Source organism: Drosophila yakuba, chromosome 2R (genome assembly GCF_016746365.2).
Source record: "Drosophila yakuba strain Tai18E2 chromosome 2R, Prin_Dyak_Tai18E2_2.1, whole genome shotgun sequence".
NCBI lineage: Eukaryota > Metazoa > Arthropoda > Insecta > Diptera > Drosophilidae > Drosophila > Drosophila yakuba.
The window spans coordinates 19,301,637-19,325,229 of NC_052528.2; the positions used below are offsets into that span (position 1 = coordinate 19,301,637).

At 41.7% G+C, this 23,593-nt stretch overlaps 2 protein-coding genes across 3 annotated transcripts; both read right to left on the reverse strand.

Moving 5' to 3' along the window:
• Positions 1-5,929: 5,929 nt before the first annotated feature.
• On the reverse strand, positions 5,930-6,991 carry LOC6531400. Its single transcript, XM_002092167.2, has 3 exons — positions 6,435-6,991; positions 6,199-6,375; positions 5,930-6,137 (listed from the first exon to the last, which is right to left on the reverse strand). Exons 1-3 carry the CDS (start codon positions 6,690-6,692, stop codon positions 5,952-5,954), a joined length of 621 nt encoding a protein of 206 aa, XP_002092203.1. The 5' UTR covers positions 6,693-6,991; the 3' UTR covers positions 5,930-5,951.
• Positions 6,992-7,133: 142 nt separating this feature from the next.
• Positions 7,134-22,926, reverse strand: LOC6531401. Of its 2 annotated transcripts, XM_039372652.1 has the most exons (4): positions 22,497-22,926; positions 7,788-7,979; positions 7,544-7,720; positions 7,134-7,484 (listed from the first exon to the last, which is right to left on the reverse strand). In XM_039372652.1, exons 2-4 carry the CDS (start codon positions 7,860-7,862, stop codon positions 7,314-7,316), a joined length of 423 nt encoding a protein of 140 aa, XP_039228586.1. In that variant the 5' UTR covers positions 7,863-7,979; positions 22,497-22,926; the 3' UTR covers positions 7,134-7,313. The 2 variants fall into 2 exon arrangements, with proteins under 2 accessions (XP_039228586.1, XP_002092204.1); XM_002092168.3 differs by lacking the exon at positions 22,497-22,926 and having other exon boundaries at positions 7,788-19,544.
• Between the last annotated feature and the right edge of the window lie 667 nt (positions 22,927-23,593).

The following is a 23,593-nucleotide window of genomic DNA, read 5'->3' on the forward strand; positions in this document are numbered from 1 at the left end:
AACATAAATATATTTATATGATTGAAAACATTAGAGTTGCATTTTTAAGCCCTGTATAGGACTTAAAAAGTATATATTAATTTAAGCCATAAATTATTGTTAGCCTAGCAGTGCTAAGTTTTCTAAACAGTGTTTTGAAATACGTGTTCCATTACCACTATCTTAGATCAACAATCTTAGTTTTCCTGCAGTGTGTTAAACTGAGTGTAGGATTCACTGGAGCATTTCGTTTTGGGCTAAGCATGGCAAATTAGGCTTCTGATTGGGGACCCGAAAATGCAGCCATGAATAATTTATGTCCTTGCTTATGCCTCTTGTGTCCATTCGACAACACCGCAAAAAGTTGTGAGTTAGGGAGACAGCACTCACTCTGCATAATTGCCTTTAAATGTCTGGCAATTTCAAGAAGCTAAAACATTCAAGTCTTTGTTTCGGCCACACACACACAACCCAACACACACACACACTGATGCACACACTTTCGGCCCCGTTGTGCATTTCCCGTTCAGAGCATGTTGACAAGAAATTGCATAATTATGGCTTGCCGGACAAGCGGTCAGATCAACTCAACCGCAAGTGCTGTCTTTACACGACAAGGGCAAAATGGGGGCTAAAAGCCGGAGGGAAAGACACCAGGAAAATCCTGGGGAAAGCTGAACGAAAGTCCGGGGAAGGCCGGTGGAGCTGCAGGAGGATGCAACTATCTGAAACTGTGGCTCAGCTCTCAGTGAGGACCCAGCAGCAAACGGGGCATTCGCCACAGGCAGCAGCTGGAGGCGACCACAGGTACGTTTAGCTGGCCGTAACAGGTGAACAGGTGAGCAGGTGGGCAGGTGAAAAAAAAAGATAACGCCGGCCAGGTCCTGTGTGCATATGCATAAGCGGGCAAGGAAAGCCTTTGCGCTGCCCTGCGACCGGGCAACTTGGGCAATTCAATTGCATAACATGAATAGAAATGAATTGGCAGGCTCTGAGAGCTGGCTTTTGCGGCTGCCCAGCGGAACTAGTTCCACGAATGGATTTGCATATCCGGAAGTGGAGCGGTGGGCACTGCCCGAAACAAACTGAAAAAGAATATTCACCAATGCACTGCAACTGCCAGTTATATCACACTGAAGAGTAGATAAAGCTGGAATTGAATTAATTGGATTGAGCTCAAGACCACTTAATACCTTTTTATTAATTACTTGTTGTTCATATTATTTTAGCTTCCGTCAGTAGTTAATACTGCGCCATATTAAAGCACAGAATCGTACTTTACAAAACTTTAAAAAGGAAATACTTGGGGCAACCCAGAACGATTTTCACACTCGATTAGCTGCATTTGTGCACGTGCCAAACCAAACTCGAATAATACCCCACATCGACGGCAAGCGGGTGAAATAAAACAAAACAAAATTGAGGGGAAAAAATGCCAGAGAAAAACAGAGGAAAATTACAATAAACGTTAGATTTTCATTATAGCAAAGGGAATCCGGCCTGCGTGTGTGTGTGTGGGAGTTGCGTTTCAAGAAAACGTTGCCTACTTTGCAGCGCACACAGCGAAATGGAAAGTTAAGCACTTGAGACGACGACAAAGGGGATTTCCAAGGGGTGGATGTGAGTGAGTACCCGGCACCCCTTTGCCAAATCGCACAATACACGACCCCCTTTCACTGAGCCCTTTGTTTGGGTTCGATATACTCGTGCTTTTTTTTTCTCTGCACTGAGCTGCACACAATAATGAAAACGTTGTTGTTTGTTAAATTCCAACAGCCGTTGCTAGAACACACTTCAGCGCTCACACACACACACATACACACACGAAAAACGCAGCCACCCAGACACATACTCACACATACATATGCAAGCGGCTACATTGCATTACTTCCGCCTCAATGGTAATAATTTTAAAATCCATACAATTCAATAAAGTTTTATTACTAACGCTGACAAGGGTGGCGAGCTGCCTCTTTCATTTCTCCGCAGCATCCAGTGAGTGTGGCATGCTTGGGGAATTGGTTGGGTTAAGTCCGCTGAGCGATTAACCCTCGACTGCCGGCGCACCGAGGAGGAGCTCCACCTTCCACCTGCTCCTGTCGCCGCGTCGAAATTGCTGGCAATTAGAATACGTTTTATAAGCAAATTGCCAGCGAACTTATGCGTCAAAGTCCAACGCCCATTTGTATGCAAATGGCGCGCAGGCACTTGGCAAAAAAACTTATCTTATTACTTTAATAATTAATGGAGAAAAGAAGTAGATTCTTTGAATATTTGGTTTTTCATAAACTTAAACACAAATCTAATTATTTGAATTATTCAAAATCTACACTGCCAAGAAGACAAAAATATTTTAGTTAATGTATTTAAACCACTACAGTAAAAACATTGTAACCGTGGCTTGCAAGAATATGTTTCAAGAGTTTAGCTTCTAGTTATTAAGTTACTTATTTAAAGTGTGCATATTTACATAGACTTTTGTTCGTAGGCAAACATATGTTGCAGTATATGGGTACATCCTGCCAGGATTTTCCCGGATTTCTTTGGCAGTGCAGGTCAGCGGCTGTCGCAGCTTCCCAGCCACTTTCCCTCCTGATGAATCAAAGTCATAACGTGGCTCAAACGGCCCCGCCCCGCTCCACACCTCCTCCTCCTCCTCCTGCTTTCTCGACGGTTACGCATCGTTATGCACAGCGGCAGCGGATGACTGTTATTAAAATCAGTTGTTCGGGGGTACTGTCTTCTTTTGGCCAGACAGACATGGCTGGAGATGGGCTGGATGGATGGTCGGAGGATGGGTAGGATTTGGGTGGGGGATTTGGCACAGCTGTGCCAGCTCCAACTTCATTATAAGCCACGGGGCGGGGGACAGTGCGACGCATTCGTTTAATGTCTTAATTTTGCACTCAGCCAAGTGAAAAATTAAAATGGTGTGGCTCCTTTGTTGGGGCTGAATCCTCATCAGTAACAGCCAGCCGGGCCAGGTAAAACGAGGTCCTTTTTCATTTTTTTCGAGGGGCACAGCAGAGTACAGCACAGCGGTCATAAGTCTAAATGTGTGCCTTGTTTAAATATTAATAAAGTCCGTGGAGTGGACTTGGCCACAAATTGTTAAATTGAAGCTAATAAAATTTGGCTATTACGCGTGGCCAGTGTCCATTTTATGGGCCACAAATTTCATGGCGATTAACTGTGATGGCGGTGCATGCATCAAAACCTCCACACCCACCAAAAACCACCGGTTCGCCTTCATTGCGTAATTGTGGCCAAACACTTTGGGGCGCAGGAACAATGGAGCTTGAAAAGGTTTCTAAAAAAGATGCGGCAAAAAACTGAAATGAAATAAAGTAAAAATTAAAGCGCGCAAAATGCAAATGTGCGGTGGGAGAGGCGATCGGAATGGGGGCGTGGCTGTTTGGCTGATGTGCGATGGGCGGTTGGCTCAGCGAAGCGTTTGTGCAAATTATGGTTTAACACCTCATTGAACTCGCTGGCTGCGAGGATGCCGAGGGGAGAAGCTAGAGCTGCGAAAATTTGAATTTGAATATGAATTTCATATTCAAATGAGTTTTCAAAGACTTTATGCGGCACCAAGCTGGGAATACAGTTAATTATATAAAAATTATGGCTTATTGTTTCCATTTTTGCCTTGCCCAAAATATGCAAATTGGCCACACAAAATGCCATTTAATTTGAGACCAGATCAAAGTGAGTACAGCTAAGCCGGATGAACAGTACTGCCTATGCTAGATTAAATCGAAGGGCTAAGACATCCGAGCATCTAATTGGAAAATTAAAAGGGGCTCTAAGAAAATCAGCACAATATCAAAAAGCATAAAAAGCCAAATTATAACAGCTTATGTTTGCTTTCAACAAGGCTTCTCTTTAACAAAATTTTGAATATCATATCTATTTTGTAGGAATTTAATTTCAATGCAATGGCAATGCGATTTTCGCCGAAGATTAAACCATCGATTAATGAGAATAGGGGCTAGGCCACGCCCACTCACTTTCTGAGCAATTGTTTTGCGGTTGGTGTGCATATGTAAAACCTAATTACAACTAATTAGTATTTGCACAAGTGACAACCTTTGACCCAATGTAAACAATGGCGGACAACAACACTGTGTGGCGGGCAGTCAACAAGCCAAACAAAACCGATTTGACCAGCAGGAGTCGAAGGAGCAGCAGGAGCAGAAGTAGCAGCAGCAGCAGCAGCGGCATGACCAAATGCAAATAAACAAAACGCTTTGATTAGAAAATTTCATTACACCAAATCGAACGTTTGCCAATGGCACACACACACGCGCACACGCACACGAATGCAAATACAATCAGTGCCAGAGCAAACAAATAAATGCACAAAGGGGCAAATTCGGGCCGAATGCAGCCGGCCAAATGCATCAGTTCATTAAAATGCCAATGCCCCCTGCCAAAGCCCTCCAGTTGCTGCATCCGTTCGGTACCATTTGAAAAACGCAATTTAATAACGACTGCAAATGAGCAACGCTTTGCCAACACCCATTTCCAAACCCATTCCCACTACCAATCGTCGTCCTGGTCGCAGGTCCTGTTCTTCGTCCTCGTCCTCTCGAAACCCGGCACTTTGCCCAATGTGTGTCCTGCGTTTGTGTCAAATTTTATGGCCCACAGGCGCATATCAAATGAAATCGACAGGCCCATGTTCCCAGCTATTGTGCATTTGTGTGCATGGGTGCACTGCAAGAAATGCATTGTGCTTTTCATGCCAAAATAGAGCTACTATTAAGTTTAGGAGGTAATGATAACATATTGTTATTTCGCCAATGGAAAACATAGTAAATATTATATTTTCCGAAATTTTTAGCAGTGCGTGCTTGAACAAAACTGTTGCAGTTGCAAGCTGCACTGTGCACCCAACTCAATTTATTAATGCACCCGCACAGGCAAACTTCGGATGCAGCGCTGCTAAGTCACTGGGATTGCATTCACGGGGGATAACCGGGAAAGTGGCATCACCATGGGAGCAAATGGCGGCTGATCGCCGGGCAAAGGGGCGTGGTTCTAATTTGCAGCTCCTTGGCGGCTTCGGGCAGAAATCACGGCTTAGAGGACGAAGGATATATGTGGCATATTTGATTGGTCGCGGCACCAGGTGATGGGCACCAGGTGGCCGCAAATATTTTAACACTCAATTAAAAGAGCAATGCAAATAATTGCAGCGCATTTAAAGGCTATCGCCGCACCCTTCTGCACACACATCACACATTTCTGGACACACATGCACATTTAATGCATTTTTGTGGTAATGGCAGCAAATTAAGCGGAAATTACATGGCCAGCGAGAGATATCGATACTTGCCGCGTGCCAGGCAGTGCAGTGCAGTGGTACGTGCCACGATGCACGCTGCACTCTGCACGTTGCTCAAATGATGCTGATTTATATATAATTTCTGTGTAATTTCATTAAGAAATGCAAATTGCACATTGAATGCAATAAATATTGATAAATGAATGCGCACCATTTGTGGGAATGCCAGCGAAAAATAGCAACTAGTGTGCGGAAATGCAGTTCTGCGCTTAAAAAATAAGTTATTTTGAATCCAATTTGAGTTATTTATAATTTACATTCATTAAACGCACATTTTAATTCTTTTACAAGACATATTTGACCTGCTTTCATTAATATAACATTTTTATTCTTTAACAAGACATGTTTGTGTTGATGGAACTTTATCTCACCCATTGTTTGTATTTATAAGTGAACTTTGTATTATTAAGTTTATTGCTACTACACTTAATGTAAATAATTGTCATTAACACTAGTTTCGCTATATTATAGAAGTGAGCGGTTAAATAATCTAGTTGTCAGATTCTGTGACCTAATTGCTTCCCCTTCAGAAATAATTGTTATTTGCCAACTTTTAGATACACAGCCCAATAAATAGTAATACTAATGCGTTTTTCCATGATCAAACGAGCGCTTTATTGTTTCATTTCATCCAACCTGATTTTTTTAAGAAATGACCCTTAATTTCAAAACAAATTTCATTTGACCGAATCTTTCCATTTTTATCAAATGCCCTGAACTTTAAACGGATTGCATATCGGCCTTTTTGGAAAGGCACTCCACTGCCGAATTCCAAGTTGATCGTATAGGTTTCAAAATGAATCACACTCTGTAACGAAGGGTGTTAGTTGTATATATTGTATAATTGAATCTTCAACTTCGTCACTTACTCCTTTGACTCTATAGCAGCTATCCTTAACGTCTGCGGAATTGGCTATATGCTTACTATATGCATCGTACCACACCTGGTTCTTGTCGAACATAACGCTGCAAAAGTCCTTGATTACCATGTTCAGCGTGGTCGGTTGCCAGGTGCCACGATCGAAGTAGTAAAGGCTTCCCAGTAGCTGAAAGTGAAACGTTTATTTCTGGACATATGCTATGACAATATGACTGAAATCAATACCTCAACTCGGTCTGATGGCTGAATATCCCACACGACGGTTTTCGAACCCGAAAGTGTCACTCCTTCTTCAGCCATTTCAAAGGTTGCATTTGACCAGTCGAACAACCCATCAATGTTGAGTGTTCCGGCTGCTTCGTCTTGACAATCGCTGGTAATTCGCTCATCCTCCATTGTAAACTCGTAGTTAATTTCCATAGAGTTGTCGATAAATGCCATTAGGATTAAAAGCTGCCATATTCCAAATAGTTGCTGGCTCATCTTGGGAATAGAAAACCCCGACCTGAAATTTTAATTTGTGTAACTTCTAACGCTATTTATATAGCAAAGATAATTTAATTATTATTTTTGAATCAGCGCCAATCGAAATTGTTTTCGGAAGTGGCGAACCTGTAATTAAACGCCCTTTCTGGTTATATAAGCCGACAACGTACAATTATCCGATAACAATCTTCAAATTAATTGTACCTACAATATATAGAAAATAAAGTAATGATTGTCGATAAGCATTTGTAAATTGACATATATTAAACACTAAATATACATTTGTAAGTGGACATATATAACATATACATATGCACCTTTCAACAAGTTAAAGCCAAAAATGTTTGATTTTCAGTTTTGTGCCGGAAGAATACAATAAGGAAAATATTTGAATATCAAAATGTTTATTATGTTTTGGAAATATACAGTTGATTTTATTTAAGCAAAAAATACAAATTTTTTATATGGGAAGGCAGAAAACCAAAATATATTTGTATGTTATAAAATTAAGTTTTTTGATACGGGAGGATATCATCAACTTCTTCAGGTTTTTCGGTTCTCTGCAAGTAATTAAAAATAACAAAATGGATGTGGGACTTAACTATTAAAATAAATCGTTTAAGCCTTATAAAAATTTCCTTTAACTTCGTAGCAGACATCACGAGGCCGCTTTTTGCCCTTCCGGTCAACTGCAAATACCTGAACACGAATGCTGTATCGGCCAGTAATCAATGGTATGCCACTGCCAAAACCTATCTTGAGATGGTAGGTTTCTATTAGGAACAAAGTCTGGAAAACAGAATATATTATACACTGAAACCAGAGTTGAGTTTTAACATGTTACCTACACCGTGCACCTTAATGCAGTTCTTCTTAATCACATCCCTATTCGTGACATGCGCGGACCAATCTGAGTACCAAAGCTGCTTTTTGTCGTACATTACGGCGCAGAAATCCCTCACCATCATATTTAATGTGGTCGGCTGCCACACACCTCGGTCGAAATAGAGTAGGCTTCCAGTCAGCTGCAATAAAAAATCAAATATATTAATTAATATTAACTATAATTTTGAGCTTGCGTGGTGCAACAACCTCGATGCGATCCGATGGCTGGGCATTGAAGACGGATGTCATGTTTCCCGACACCAAAATCCCATCCTGCGTCATTGTGGTGCTGTAATTGGTCAAGTCAAAGAGCCCATCTATATTGAGAGTTCCGGGTGGAACGCCGCTGCAGTTGGTGTAGATGGATTCGTCCTCAAGCTCGAATTCGTAGTTTATTTGCTGCGACAAGTGGACCACTTTCAATATTAGTATTAACTCAAACTTCCAGCATGTCCGCCGCTTCATCTTTCAACTGATCTTTAAATAAGCTTTATTTTTCGGAATGCATCCGCTTTTATGGCGCATTTCTATAGAGTTAAATAGTTTGTGATTCGAAAATAACATGTTGTATTCGGCAAACGTGTAATTTGCAGTTTGATTAAATGGCCATTACAATTAGTTTTGTGGAAAATAGATTTATTATTTAATTCTTATTTCTATACTAGCGGATGTGATGATGAGCACAGGTGATTAAATGTAATGTAATAAACTGTTTCTTTAGCAATTATTAAATATATTACTGTATGACCATTAAAGTTTCATGTGTTGGGTTATGTTTGGCAATGCAGAAGCTTTATCTTGAAATCTTTTCAACTTGGCCACATAGTTCATATTGATTTTATGGGCTTAAATCAATTACTTCTCACATAAATGTGTTGAGAAAGCAAGCTCTGAGTTGTTAAATAATCCTTTTAATTGTAAGCAAAGCTGAGATTAAAGTTTGACCCAACCCGATATTAACATAATCAACTATTAATAAATGATTACCATGGCAGAACACGGAGTCCCTGCTAACTCATGTGCGGTAATCCCTGACTGACCTCAACTACCAACCACTGGGCTTTAAACGGGGTGCAGAGCTTGTTAGCCTGGTTTACACACTTCTGCGTGGCAAGGCACATTTGGTGTTTTATGGCTATTCGGGATTCGAGGCGGCAAGTCGCACCGCCAGTAGATAACGCCCCTTGCTCAACACTTTCAAAAAGTTTAAATATAAATTAAAAAGTTTTTCCCATTTTTTTTGTGTGTGTTGTTCTTGCTGCAGCATAGCATGGCTGGTGTTGTTGTTTTATTTGGTATGTATTTTATGTTCATGCAAAGTGAAAAGTTTGCTGGACGACATCGAATCCAATGGCTTGCTGGTTTTCGGGTGGCACGGGCAAAGGGGAAAGGGGAAAAAAGAAAGGGGTTCAAACCCAACCGATCAGCCTAATGCCGCGGCAACTGTTTAGGCCATTTAATCCCCTACCAATTTCCGCACTTATTTCGTTGCCTTCAGCAGGCAATTTATGCATTTCTTCGTCCATTGTGCTCTTCTGCTATTCGCAATACATTATTGCTGTCAGATGAAGTTGTCCTTTTGCGAAATTAATTGCATCCCTTTTGTGGGCGGAGGAATAGTGGCCTCGTGGGCGAGGCTGTGGTCCTCTGGCCACAAGCAGACTTCAAGGCTGGCATTGTTGTAATATTTTTGTTAGCAAAATGTGGTCAAACTTTGGCTGCCATAAAGGCGCAAACAAGTTTGTTTGGGTGTGCTCGTAAGTTTGCGGACTGGGGCCAGCCGCAAACATCTGACCGTAATGCAAACGCATTTGCTGCGTGCCACGCTCAAAGCCAAAGCCCATGGAACCCGAAAATGCTGACCATCTCCATCGCTTCATCCTGCCAAAGGACCCCTCCTTCATCCTGCCCATCCCCTCTTTCGTCTATTTGCCGATCGTTAGCCAGCTTTGAAAGGCATCGCATTTGGCTGCTTGCGGCTTGCTTGAGGCACTCAACCTTGGGCTGCAGCTCCGAGTGCACTAAAAATCACTGAGTGTGTGTGCACTCGAAAAAATACACTTGTTTTTTATATAACACATATTTGTGTTTATTTTGTAACCAAAAATTGTGGTACATAGTACTAAGTACATAAAAGTAATTATTTATACATACTTTAAAAATATTTTACATACTATACTTTGAACAATCTGGACATTTTTAAAGGCAGCGAAGTTTTTCTTAGTGTCTGCACTAAATGTAATCTTTGACTGCGGTCATATATCTCCTTTGCAGCGGCTTTTACTTTGCTTTGCTAGCTCTCACAAAAAAAGGGGAAATTAAGTTCAATAAAAGGAACATTCGTAATTTATTAGGGTGAACCAGTTGGTAACCAGCCTCCCCCATTTGGGCCATTCAATATTTAAGTTTTTGGCAGAAACCCACTTACTTTGCGAGTGCGAACTGCCAGCCATGTTGCTCGTTTCAGTTTTGATGGCAAAGTTATCATTTTGACAAGTTCTTAATATGCAATTCCATTAAGCTGCAACCAAAGTTGAACTGCTGGGCTGTCCCACTTTGCGATGCCATTCATTCGTTCATTTATTCGCACATTCAGTTTGCAGCGCATAAAAAAAGGCGGAAAAAGCGAGGGGAAGCATAATTGCATTTCGTGGACAATTAATTCCTTTTCTATTGCCCATTTCGTCGTAATTTAATTGCAAATTACTTCCCCTTTTATGTGTATTTGTAGACGTAATTGTAGCTTCATTTGCCTTCAGCTTTTGCCTGGACACGCAAGGCGCTCCCAGTTGGCCAAGACAAGCTCTGCTTTTGGCCTGGCCAACTTTGTTCGCCATTCGGCATTCAGTATTCAACATTCAACATTCGGTGCCGAATTGCCAAAGTTTCACGCAGCAGTAAATTCTGGAAAATTGCATGTGAGCTGCTGCAACTTTGCTTTGGTGGTCACACGAAAATTTATTATTAAAATTCACTCCGCTCCGTGGAAAACCGGAGACGAGAGCCACTTGAGCAGAACATTGAATCTCATTTGACAATTCCGTTCTTCTATTTGTTTTGTGTTTCTTTCCCGTTTGCCCGCTTCTGTGTTTTGCATAATTCGAAGCAAAGTAACTCCAACAGAGTGGAACGATAGAGGGAACCTTGGGTTTGGGTTTTCCCTGCCGTGGAAGTGGGTGTTGGAGTGGGTGGGAAATGGAGAGTGGAAAATGGGAAATCGGGTGGCTAGATGCCTGGCTGGCTGGGTGGCTGGGTGGCAAGGGCGTTGGTCAGCTGGGTGACACGAATCAAACAAAAGCGTCAACTTTGCGCAGAGCAAATGAAAGCGGAAAGCCGGATTGTTGAAGGGGCGAGGTTGCTTTGCTTACATTGCCAACAAAGTAGAAAATCCGTAAGAATAACACAAAATTCTCGGCTCCTTCTCTCCGTTCCGCTGGCTCTGTGTTTTTGGACCCCCTCCCTGTACTTCGATTATCCTGCGACGTCTTTCCTGGTGATTGTGGCACCTGAAATGGAAGGAAGGAAGGAGCTGGAAGCGGAGCGTCATGTGGCACAGACAAAGTAAGCGCCCCAAGCTGCAGTTTCCAGCTGCAACTGCACTAAGAAAAAGGTACCTCCATAAGAGTGCTAAATATTTTATTTTAGCAATTTGATATTAAACCATTTCAATTAAAATGTTAAAATATATGTTTGTTAACTTGAAAGTCTTTTGAAAAGTTTGCCATATTTTTACTGGTGTCATTTATTATATTTCTCATCATTCAATTTAAGCAAGCCCATCATGTAATGGACCTAATAGTTTTTTAACATGTGGTGATTTGCTCCACCTTTTGGCGCAGTGTAATTTTGGCTCTGCTGCTGCTTCATCAGTGGCAATTGTTTAGCTGCGCTTTCTTGGCCATTGGATTCATTTGAAATTTATGCAAATTAAGTGCGGCACACAGCAGCAAAGGCAGCAGCGCAGCGCAGCACAGCGCAGCAGACTGCAGTTGCATAATCCTTGGAGCGCAAAGGATTTACACTTTTGCTTTTGCCAGATAATTATCTTAATTGCAATTTTCGCTGCTTTCTCGACTCGACTTCCTGCTGGCTAAACGGGAAATTTACAATTTAATTAAAGCTACGCAAAATGTTGCCAGCTAAACCAATTAGTCTTTCGGTGTGTGAGTGTAGTTAGCATAACAAATTAAATGGCAATTAATTTGCGAAACGCTTTCCAAATACATTAATAAATGCAGGCCCCATTCATTATTTTGCAACCTGCACTTTGCCGACCGAAACTTTCATTATTTGCCATCGGTTTCCGTTTCCTCTTGGGCTCTTCGGTTGCAGGACTTCAGGGCTGCATCATTTTTCAAGCGAAGGCAAATGAAAGCACTTAATCTTGCTCCCTGAACTTTGCCACAAAACTCGACTCAACTCAACTCAACTGAACTCAACTGAACAGAACTGAGCTCAGCTCGACTCGACTCAACTGAACCGAACTCAGAGCGAAGCCAAAGCAAACACTCTGCACTCTGGTAATTTTAATCAATTCATCTTAATTTCGTTTGAAGTGCACATTAACCTAATGGACAGACATCCTGGGAGGGGGCGTGGCAGAGGGCGGAGCCCCAAGGACCTCACACTCACCTACCCACTCGCCAATAGGTGGCGCTGCCCTATTAAAATGTTATCTTCTACTTGGGTAGTTGGGCAACAGGATGAAATATAAATACTGAATATATCTTGGTCCTGTCTTGTGGTCCTTAGGGCGGAAGGGGCGTCGGGCGGGAAGGTGATGTTTCATTTTCACATTTCCCATTTATCTTGTTTAACCGAGAAGATGCCTCAAGGTGGCGCAGCTCTCCGACTGGCAAGGTGTTCAAATGAATAACATCTGAGCAGGCATTCTCCAACTTAATCTGACCTCAAATGCAAGGTTCCCAAAGGCTCTGGAGGCCAAAGTCATGTATCTATTGGTCTCGGGTTTCCGGAACCAGTTTTAATCCGCCATATGTGTTTCCAAATCTCTAAGGTTTCTTTCCCCAAGAGGCAACGTGCGTAAATCATACCTACACTTAGTTTCGGGTTAATTAATTCAGAGATGTATCTGGTAGATCGCTTATTTAAAAAACCGAACAGCTGGGAAAAGTATAAAATATATAATTAGAGCATCCAGATTAAAATATATATAATGAATAACAAGAACTTTAGAAGAAGAACTTTTCGCAATGAAAACTACTTAAGGTATACACTTAATGCAACTTCTTAGGGTTTTGGAAAATATGGAAATTACGGATGCATTTGTAAGCAATAACAAATCATTTTTTGATTAACTCATGCGTGTCAATTTGACGTAAATCAAATATTTTCCCAACACACACTCAGCAAGACACACACAGACAGTTGCACAAATAGCTAAGAGAAAGGAGTTCGAGGAGGAAAATGCAAGGGGAGAAACGAAAAAGAAAGAAATGTGGAAATCATGCCAAGGAAATTGCAGTCAACAACTAAAAAAGCATTTTGCCTCCTTATTTGCCTTCCGTCTGAGATTCCCCGCCCGAGAATTGAACTCACAAAGATGTATGCAAATGCAGCATAAACAAAATTCAGCATATTTATTTCTGTGAAGCAGAGGAGCGAGGTAAGACGTATTTTTACGCTTCATCGGAATAAAGAATACGAGTATATAAATTCTGCTGAGTGGAGGAGCCAGCACACGGATATCCGGGTGCATTGACAACGATTTCCGCTGAGCAGGGAAGTAAAAGGTATTCCCCTGATCCCAAAAAGGAAAGCGATTAAGGTGCATCCACATCCACGTTAGCCAGGCCTCACTGCACTCACTGGCTTCGCTTACCGAAACCTGGCCAAATCAGATCAGAGCAGATCAAATTAAATATGCCCGCTGATTAGATTGCTGGGCTGATGTGAAAGTAGCACAATCTACAACCCGCAAGCCAACTTGGCCAAAAGGAAGCGAGTGTGAGAGCGACGGCAACGTCAAATCTAAATGAGGTTATAATTAAAAAAGTTTTCTTATTTGCTGTTGCTGTAGCTGCTGCTGCTGCTGTTCCTGTTGCTGCTGCAAATGAAGAAACAAGTAATTCGCCTAATAACGAGCTTATGTAATTAGCTCATAAACAACACAGAAGCAGGTCCAGCAATTGCAGCCCAAAAAAATTCAAGAAACACAACAGCAGATAGAGAATGGAACAAGTCAAAATGTAATGAAAAAGTTCTGGCAGCGAAAAAAGTTTGAGGAAATTCGAAGGTAAGCTGAAAGCAGCGCAAAAACCTGTCGCCTGTCCTTTCGAAAAAGTTCTGCAACGCCCACACCTACATCCGATATATATATATATATAGATATATGGTTCTATAGATATATCTGTTCATACATTTATAGCGAGGCGGAAAATGGAGCCCGGTGTACATGTGCGATTTGATAATTCGTACATCGTTAGTCAAGTAAGCCAACTGCTTCGGAAATTATCAAATTGAAATTGGATGGCAAATGTTGTCAGTTCTAAATGGGGAAAGTGATTACTGATGAAAGTTGGAAAGTCGAGGAAGCGAGCATAAAGTTTCCGAAAAGAAAATTGTGAACGTGTGAAATAAAATAGTTCGACTTTTTTCAATGAATTAAAACTATACAACTAAACGGCTAGCTTTGAGTTAGGAACAGATAGGAATCTAATCTAAATTGTTATTAAATTAAAAACCTAGTGCAAAATATCTTCAATTCAATTACTTTTAGAGCCAACACATTTCTACGCAAATTTGTAGGAAATTTTCTAGTTTGGTAATGTAACAAATTACGACATTCCCTTAGCAGAAACATGATCAAATTGGGGATCAAAATTCGTGGATTATAATCGATTCTGGGGACCGACTGGGGCGAGGGCGACTTGCAATTGCGCGACCACAAAAGGCCCCAATTGCAACATAATTAACCACTACAGGGCTCGTTAATGCTCGTTACGGTCTCCTATATCCGGTGGCCCCATGGAAACGCTTTGGTCAGGGATGTGGAATCACTTTTTCAGAGACTGTCTCCTGGCGGCGACTGGGCCCATCTCGTCTGAATCCCCTGGAACCGCAGGCTGTGTGTGCGGCCAGCAACACTTCCGCTGACATTTCAATTACCTCCACCACTTAATAACCCTGGAAAAGGAGTGCGGAGTGCGGAGTGGTGGAGGAGGCAAGGGTGGTGGACGAAGCCTGTCCAGCGGCAGTTGACCAATGCCATTTGGCATGTGTGACTGACTAGAGGCAGGGCCCCGTGGCGAGTAGCAGTTTTTTGATTAATGTGTCTGTTGCAAATTACAAAAAACGAGCACAAGGACAGACAATACGTGCTAGCAAATGCAAACCCATTCGCATTCGGATCCGCACTTGCAGCCACCGGATGCCCCCCGTTGGGCGCCACGAAATGAAATGAAATAAACTTGGCTACTAATGTGGCAACACCCCAAACTAAATCTGCAGACAGCCCAATGTGATTTGTGCTTGGGAAAATTTACTTTATAAATTTCTGGCAAAGTGGCAAAGACAGCGGCAGTCAAAATGATTTTCTAATTAAATTGCCAGAGCCCCAACGAGCAGAAACTTTGGCGGAAAAACAAAAATATTTCGTCTTTGGCTTGGCGAAAAACTTTAAAATTCAATTAAAAATAATGCGGGCTTTCCGGCAGATTGGGGGAGTTGCCGATGTGGCAGGAGAACGTGGTGCTGAGGCATATGGCATAAGCTGACTGGCCGCATGCAAAATGAAATACAAGCCAGAGTCGAGCATTAAAAAGACTAGCAAACTTGCAGCAGCTACTGTCTCGCCAGTAATTTTGTGCAAAATTGTACTAAAAATTACTGCCAAAGAAAATTTGCACATAATTTGATTAAAAAGTTACACGCATTTGCTGTGGCGTCAACGTCAGCGGCAACTTTGTAGCACTTTATGCGAAAACGAGTAAAAAAATTGGCGAAAATTAAAAGTGCTGCGGCTGCTGTGGCAAAGGCTGTGGCGTGTGGGGTCTTGCCTCGCAAACAGTAAGGCCTCAATAAATAAGATAAGCTACTTTTTTTATATACTGAAAACTTTTAAAAGCAGGCCAAGACGCTTAAACGAAGAATTTGTATGTTGGTATCATAAAGTGATACCTTACTGCATAATCTTTATGTAACATATAGATAACTACTACTAGTAAACCTTCTTATTTCGAAATGTTCTCCTCTACTTTCATTATATTAATAATACCTCAGTAGAACTAAAGCTAAACTCGTTGCTTCGTAGAAGAGGCTTCTTTCTTAAATGTATATGTATGTGCGGCGTCTGGAGACTTATTGCGGCCTTAACGCTTGAAAAGTTGGCTTAAGAAAACTTTCGAAATCATTTCGCAACTGAAACTCGAGATCTTTGCGAACCACGGCCTACTACACATTAGTTCGCCCAACTGCCAACTCTCAAACTCAGCTTAGGAGTCCAACTTTGTGAAAATAATTTGCCAGCAGCTCGCACCGAGTGTCTCAGATATCTGAGTAAACATTTCGGGATCCAATCCGTAGTCTCTTCATCAAATGTCTGCGAAAGAGTGGCAACTCTGACAGCCAGAGGATCTGTCATAAAACGCACAAACAAAAATAAAAAAAAAAAACCAAAAAAGAAAAGCTTTAAAGAGTGAGAAAAAGTTGGCAACTTTTGTCTAGCTAATCAAATATTTGCAGCCAGCGAGCGATGGAAAAAGGGAACATTTTCCGAGGGGGGCGCGCCGATGACAGAAGGCATTCGTGCGAGGTACGCTGAAGGACTCAAATCCTTTTAGGCACGTGTGTGTGTGCAGAGTACCGTTAATATGACAGGAACACCATGCTCAAGCGTGCGTATGTGTGTGACATGCAAATCTTGTTTGTCAAGTGCCACGTCACAGTACCCGAAAAATGAGTAACAAAACTCGCTGTTGTTTTGTTGTTTCGTTGCTCGGGGTTGAAGTGGGTTTTTTAATTGAAAATTATTACGGAAAAGTTGTAAATCCCTCTTATTAAGCGAGATGGCAGATTTGGGGGGTTTGAGGAGTGTGCACTGTGAAAAAAGTATGCCAGGAACACAAATGAAGCCAGAGGCCCTTGTACCACTTACATTACATAAAGGAGTCCAAGTATTTGCGTCCTAAATGTAACTTTTAACTGGAACTTCTGCTTAGACCCATTGAGTTCACACATGTTCCTCAGCTTAAAATATTCCCATGGGTCGGAAAATTGTTTCCAGTGTCGCGTTTACTCGGTCACATTATTAGAGGGGCCAAAGGTGGTCGTCCGTATACAGCGGATTGATGTTGTTTAATTAAATTAAACCGCCACGGCGCCACACGTCTGCCCCATCATCCCAACTCTCATCATCCCAACTTTGACCCCGCTCCCAACTCCAACTTCCAGCTCCAACTCGCAGCTGCCTTTGTTGCGGCATAAAGGCGTTATTAATATGCTTATGTGCTGCGGATCGTTGCAGTGTATGTATGTATGGAGGTTTCCCAGTGTGGGTTGCGTTCAAAAGGGTTGCATTCGGAGCCAGGTGCTTAACATAATGCCACACACATTAAATTTTAAGTGTCAATGGCGCCGCTTCTTTGTTGCCTTTCATTATCATAATGCTGCTGGTCATAAAAAATGCTTAACTTCTCAGTCTTTTCGGACCTTCAAGTGTGGGTGGCTCTGTGTGGATATCCTTAAACAGCTTTATGTCCTTGCAAAGGGACCAACAAAATCCCATCTAATAAAAAATGTAATTGTCCAGACTAATTCCCCTTGTAATCTGAAACCTCAAATGATTATTACATGGTTATAGATGTAATATTAAAGCGTTTATCCTGAAATTGATTTAGACTGAAAGTACGTCAGTGACGCAAACTAAACTCTGAAATAATTATCTTGACCTATTTACACTTTATAACGACTCATTTCCCAGTTTATATTTACAGAATCCTACAATTTTTAACCTAGAAGTGATCAAGAAAAAAGAGATTTGGGAATGTGGCTTCTTAATATTGAGTATAAAACAATGTTTGCTTAATATACTCGTGCAAATTTGAGCAGTTTTGGTCGCTTATTCTTTTTATAAAATTCAATTAGTTTCACATCGGAAAATTGCTCTTTAACTTCTATTGATTGAATATTGCATTCAAATAGCTAATCTATGTAGTGCCAGCCTGTCTTGCAGATACATACATCTATTAACAGTGCACTCCAGTTAAGTGCAGACTGTTTACTGTCTTCCAAGTGAGTGGTGCCGCCTGTCCAGTCTCCACTGTACTCCCCTTGTTCGCTTGGCTGGCTTTGTTTGTTTGTTTATTTATTTGCTTGTTTGTCTATTTTGATTTATTTCATTTGGAAATGATGCAGTGTCTCCGTGGTCGTCGTCAACCCCTGAACTCAACAGAGTTTAGCTAGTTGGGGGTTAGCAACTGCTTGCCAACTCAAGTAGTTTGCTGGCATATGGCTCAGAGCTATTTTTATTTAATTTTTGTTTCAGTCGAGATGCTCCAGTTTGCCATCCCAGTTTAGGGCTTCTTATTTGTTCATGAAAATTGCGAATGCTGTGATATTTACTTGCCGTCCATTCGACAATACTCTCGTTGGCCAAAGGTACTCGTACTCTACAATCATTTTCCATTTCTATTTCACTTTTATTTGTTTATTCTGTTGTCACCCAGGGAATTTCATATCCTTGGTTTCGAGGGCCTTGGCAAGCTTCTTATAAGTTTTAAATACCTTGCTCTCAATCCTCTTGGTTTGGTCAAAACTTTTTAATTAGCCTGATCTTGAATAAAAAGCGAAAATTTTTAATTACGCCCAACTTTACGCCAAAGAAAAACTTATTTGAAAGGAAAGTTTCCAGAGCGAGTAACGTTAAAAAACAGCAAAAACAAGAGAGAATGCTATATAGTGTCGCGACTATTAGGTACCCGTTACTCAGATAGTTAAGCGATAGATATATAGAGAATACGCACTCGGCGGACATCGATTCGTCTAATCCTAATCGTTCATACGGACAGACTGACGGACGGACAGACTGACGGACAAGCAACTGGACTCGGCTAGTGATCCAGATCAAAAGTATATACATATACTCTATTGGGTAGGAAAGGCGTTTTTCTACCTGTTACGTACTCTTCAACGAATTTAGCATACCCTTACTTTTCGAGTAACGGGTATAAAAATGTCAAACAGATCACAGGGCTTCATATAGGAATTGTTTGCATGCATAATGAGCGTAATAGAAAGGACGAAAAATTCAAGAGTGCTCAAACAAAACATGACGCCATCCAAAATAAATTTTGAAGTCTTCGCACGTTCGCAAATTGCGCTCATTAAATTGCAAATTTAAATTTAATTAGTTATTTATGCAATTTGATATTTTCGCAGGCTGTTTTCTATTTGTTTGCATTTTGCGGCCATTTCAATGTAAATTTCATCACGATTTGTTATTCATATTGAGTTGAATATTTTTTTTTGTGAGCGCGCATTAGTTGTTTTTACTCCTTTAATTTTCGTTTCGCTATTATTGCATTTGTGCGTAATTTTTTCTATAAATATTCAGTGGCCATTAAATGCAGTTATACATATTAAAAATTTGTGCTGCATTTGTGATTTTTTGCATTTTGTCTGTGGCAAATAAATATTTGATTGCCCATTTGTCACACATTGACCCGAATGGAATAATTTCTGCGCATAAATATTAATGAGTTTCCCTTGGTCTGTTTAAACTTAGTGCTCTCTTAAATGTCATTAGCTGGATGTCATATCTGTTTTGGTGAATGCAGTAATGGCATAATGTCAACCATTATCATATTTCGTGGCACTGATTCGAAGCTATGTAAATTGGAAGTACTTAAAAAGCAATAAACGTGATTAAATGCCCAATGAAATCATGTTTTGGGCGCATTCAACTTGAAAGGGGTATGCATAAATATTATTATTCAAGCAGCTAACAGCAAAACCATGTTCTTAATAGAATAAAATATTCTTTAAATAAATAAATACAAGCAACTTAGGCAATGCCACCAATAGTAATTTACTTAAGCTTTACTTTTACTTTTAAATTTACTTTTACTGGTAATACAATTAACACTCAATTCTATTAAAATGTAAAATCACTAGTTATTATGACACTCACAGAAAAACTACCAATTTGATAAGAGAATACACAATACAGAATCTTTCGAGTGTAAGTTAAATTCCACTTATCTGCTCCTCAAGGTCCCTTTTAATTTAATATTTCCATTTGGGGCAGTCAATCGAATATTATCAGAATCAAGTCGCATTTAAAGCTGCTTTCCCCGACCATAATCCATCCCCACTTATCGCAATCGCTTGTCATGTGCAAATTTGTTTGCGAATTTGTAAATAATTCCAAATTCATTCACTCGACTTTTTTCTAGCCTCGCCTCGCTTCTTTTTCTATGGCCACGCATCAAGTTGATTTATTTGCATGGAAACTTTCTTCACTCCCGGTCCCGGTCCGTTGGTTTGTCTGTCCTGAAATGATTTACATAGGGATAATAGAAAAAAATAAATTGATTTTAAATCATTTCAACAGCGTGTAGGCAGCGCGCAAACGCCATTGCCAGGGTTGCCAACTCAGACCGTCGCATTTGCATGCAAATACGCGTGAAAATCAAAAAAAATAAATAAGCAAAGAATAACAAAAGGCAAGTTAACGAGTATTCAAAAACGAGATTAAAATAGGAGTGCTTCGTGAGTGCCGCCTGCTGTGATTTATACGCCTCGTTCCCATTTCGCATCCATCCTCCATCATCCAGCCTCCATCCTGCATCCTTCATCCTTCATCCTCCATGCTCATGATGTCACATCACAGTTGCCCCGAGCCAAAAGAACTGGAGAGTATTCAATTTTTTGCAGGGTATTCCCCCACAACTGGACAGGGTAGCTCAAGATATTATTAACATGTTGCTGCACACTCTTTGGCCAAAATTGATTCGCAACTTTGGCAGCTGTGTGTGTGTGTGTGGAGGTGTGTGTGTGGAGGTGTGTGTGTGGAGGAGTGTGTGAGTGGGTGTGGCGGAAGTCAGCTGTGCTCAACCCCGTTTACATTCTTGTAATCTTTGGCAAGAGGCATTTTGCCATTTTGCATAGTTCGATGGTGTAGTAGTCTGGATGCTGGCCCATGATTTACTCGCTCAGTCACAAAATATGGAAATTGCTCATGTCTCAGCCTAGGACATGTCACCATGTCCCACCTCGCTTCACACCTGCAGTTGCTGTTGCTGTTGCGGTTTTTGTGACATGCCGCATCAATCCATCGCCATTTTGCTGTCTCTCGTGTTTGGGCCTCGATGTCTGCTGCTGCAGCCTGTCAGGATATATAGTAGTCCTGTTCGATCTTTTCCCAGTCATGTGGACTCTGATGCTCCTACTCCTACTCCTGCTGCTGCTTCAACTCCCACTCCTGCTGGCAAATTGAATAGATTGCTAGGTGGACCAGCCGCAGTCGCAGTCGCTTGCTGGCAGCATTTTGGCCCGAATTTTGCATACATAAATATTTATGAATTTATTAAAAGTGAACCACACACACTCGCCCGCTCTTTTGCTCGCCGGGGCATCCTGGCGGCTGACTGGATGGATGAATGCATAAGTCAGCCGCTCACGAGTGCCGTGGGAAAGGGGTACGTACACTGAGCGAAAATATACTCCCAATGAATGCATCAGTCATCAAATATTTCCAGAAAATGTGTTTTATTTCTACAGGCGCTGCTAAATTCAATAACATTACTTGTATAGAATGCATTTGATATATATTTAGTCTTCATTTTAATGTTATTTCTAACGTGATAGAGTAATAGAGTTCTCTGTAAAAGAGAAAGCCTTCTGACGTGCATTTGGTCGATGGTTTGCACGGCTGAAATGGTGAAAGGGCGTGGAAGTGGGGGCTGCTAGGCCATCCAGCCGTCAGCGGCAACGCCTGCACACATGCCACAGGATCGGTCAGGAAAGGGGGGAAAGGGGTAAGGGGGTTGGGGAGCACCATGCTCGATGTACAGCGAAATGTTTGGTACATTTTTGTGAAAATTTGCACCACATAGCGCCATCAGCCGCCCGCCATCCCCCCGTACACCTCATCCAACCCATGGGGGATGCCCCCCTAACGAAAAAATGAACGAACTGCACAAACTGGCGCGTTTCGTTCGCTCTGGGCCTGGGTATTCGAGGGAAGGTAGGGGGAAGGGGCTTTCGGAGGGAGGGCTCCGGACTCAAACCCGGACCCGGACCCGGAGATTCGGGGGGTCCATTCATTTGCAGCAGAACAAGGCAATCGCATATTTGTGGCAGGAGGACGGTGAACGAAATTGTCAAGTTTTTGAATGCTTCAGTGGCTCAGCGGCTGTCGCTGTCGTTCAAACTGTGGACGAGGTCCTCGGTCCTTCGTTCTGGTTTCTGGGTTCTGAATTCTGGGTTGTGGGTCCTGGGCCCATGGTGCACGATCCATATGTCCATATTCCCCAGGCCCCGGGGGCAGGCATAATGCATGAAGTTGTCATTATCAGGGCCAATTCAATTGAGAATTTTTGTGCCTAATTCGACACAGAGGCAGCACAGCAGCACAACTGCAGCAGCAGCAGCGGGTGCAACAAAAGAAACCGAATTTCGCATAATTGAACATTTTTGGTGGCCCAAAAAAGGGAAAAAGCCACGCTGATTGCGAAAATTTTGTTTGACCATTGACGTGGCACTTGATTATACCCCTGCAACTTTCGAAAGTGGTTGTGTGTGCTTGTGTGTGGATGAGTGTGTGTATGTGTTGCCAAAGTAATTTAAACTTGATGTCAAATTCAGCAGAGTCATTCAATTTCAATGTCGGTGCATAATTTTGTGTACTTTGGCGTGAGTGTGAAGGACACTTGAGGCTGCCAGTTACGTAATTACCTGAGGCCCTGTAATTGCCAAGGACGAGGGTTCTCCCGAATGACGCGACGTTTTTGCGGCACCTTACTCATCACTTTCCAGTCACCGAATTCCCAAATTCTACCCCCGAAATTCGACTTGAACACAATTTATGCAAATTCGCTGGGAAAGACAACGCACATGGCAATCAGCAGAATGTGTGTGTTGACAGCAGGGTCGCAACTGAACCGAAACAAACCAAACTGAACTGAACTGAACTGAACTGATCTGAGCCCCTGCCATAGGAATTTCTACGCTACGGACACGTCCAGCCTTGGCACATTTAACAAGGCAAGCCGCATCGAAATCCGCTCGATTAGCATAAACGCATTAAAAATATGCCACCACCCCCCTGGCGAGGGAAGCACATGGGCTATGTGGGTGGAAAATACATAGGTGGGTGGGTTTATGGATTATAATGTTTGTTTTGACATGCTCGATGACAGCGCCGGTGGTCGTTTGAGTTTTCAACTGGCGCAACATGTGAAAAACATCAACAAAATTTCCACGACAGCAAAACGTTTTTATCAGCACCTTAAAGCTATACAATTTGTAGAGCAAATACTTTGAATCAAATTAAAAATATATATAAAGTTTTTTGAATAAAATACGTCCATACTAAATAGTCAAATATTTGTATGTATTTAAAATGTGGTGGAATTTACTAAATACCATGCAATTTATATGCAAATTTAGTACAATAATTTATATTTAATCGGCTCAAGAGCACCATCAACAGCCGCTGCACATATATGTCATTTGCGAAGGGGCATAAATATATATCTATAACCTGAGAGGTGGAGAAATGCAGGAGAGGGGCAATAGGGAACAGGTCACAGGGCACAGGGCACTGAATGCAATCATAAATAAACAGCACGCATCTAGAATACTTGCATGCAAATTGGGGGCCAAGAAGCAAACCACGACACAATGGGATTTTCCCCTCCCACTGCCTCCCTCGACGTTGTCAACGTAATTTACCATTTTTCCTTCAACTTGCATCGTCTACGGTATGCATCACTCACTCACTTAGCACCCCGTGCTCCCTTCTTCAGGGCCTTTGTTTTCACTGGGGGAAA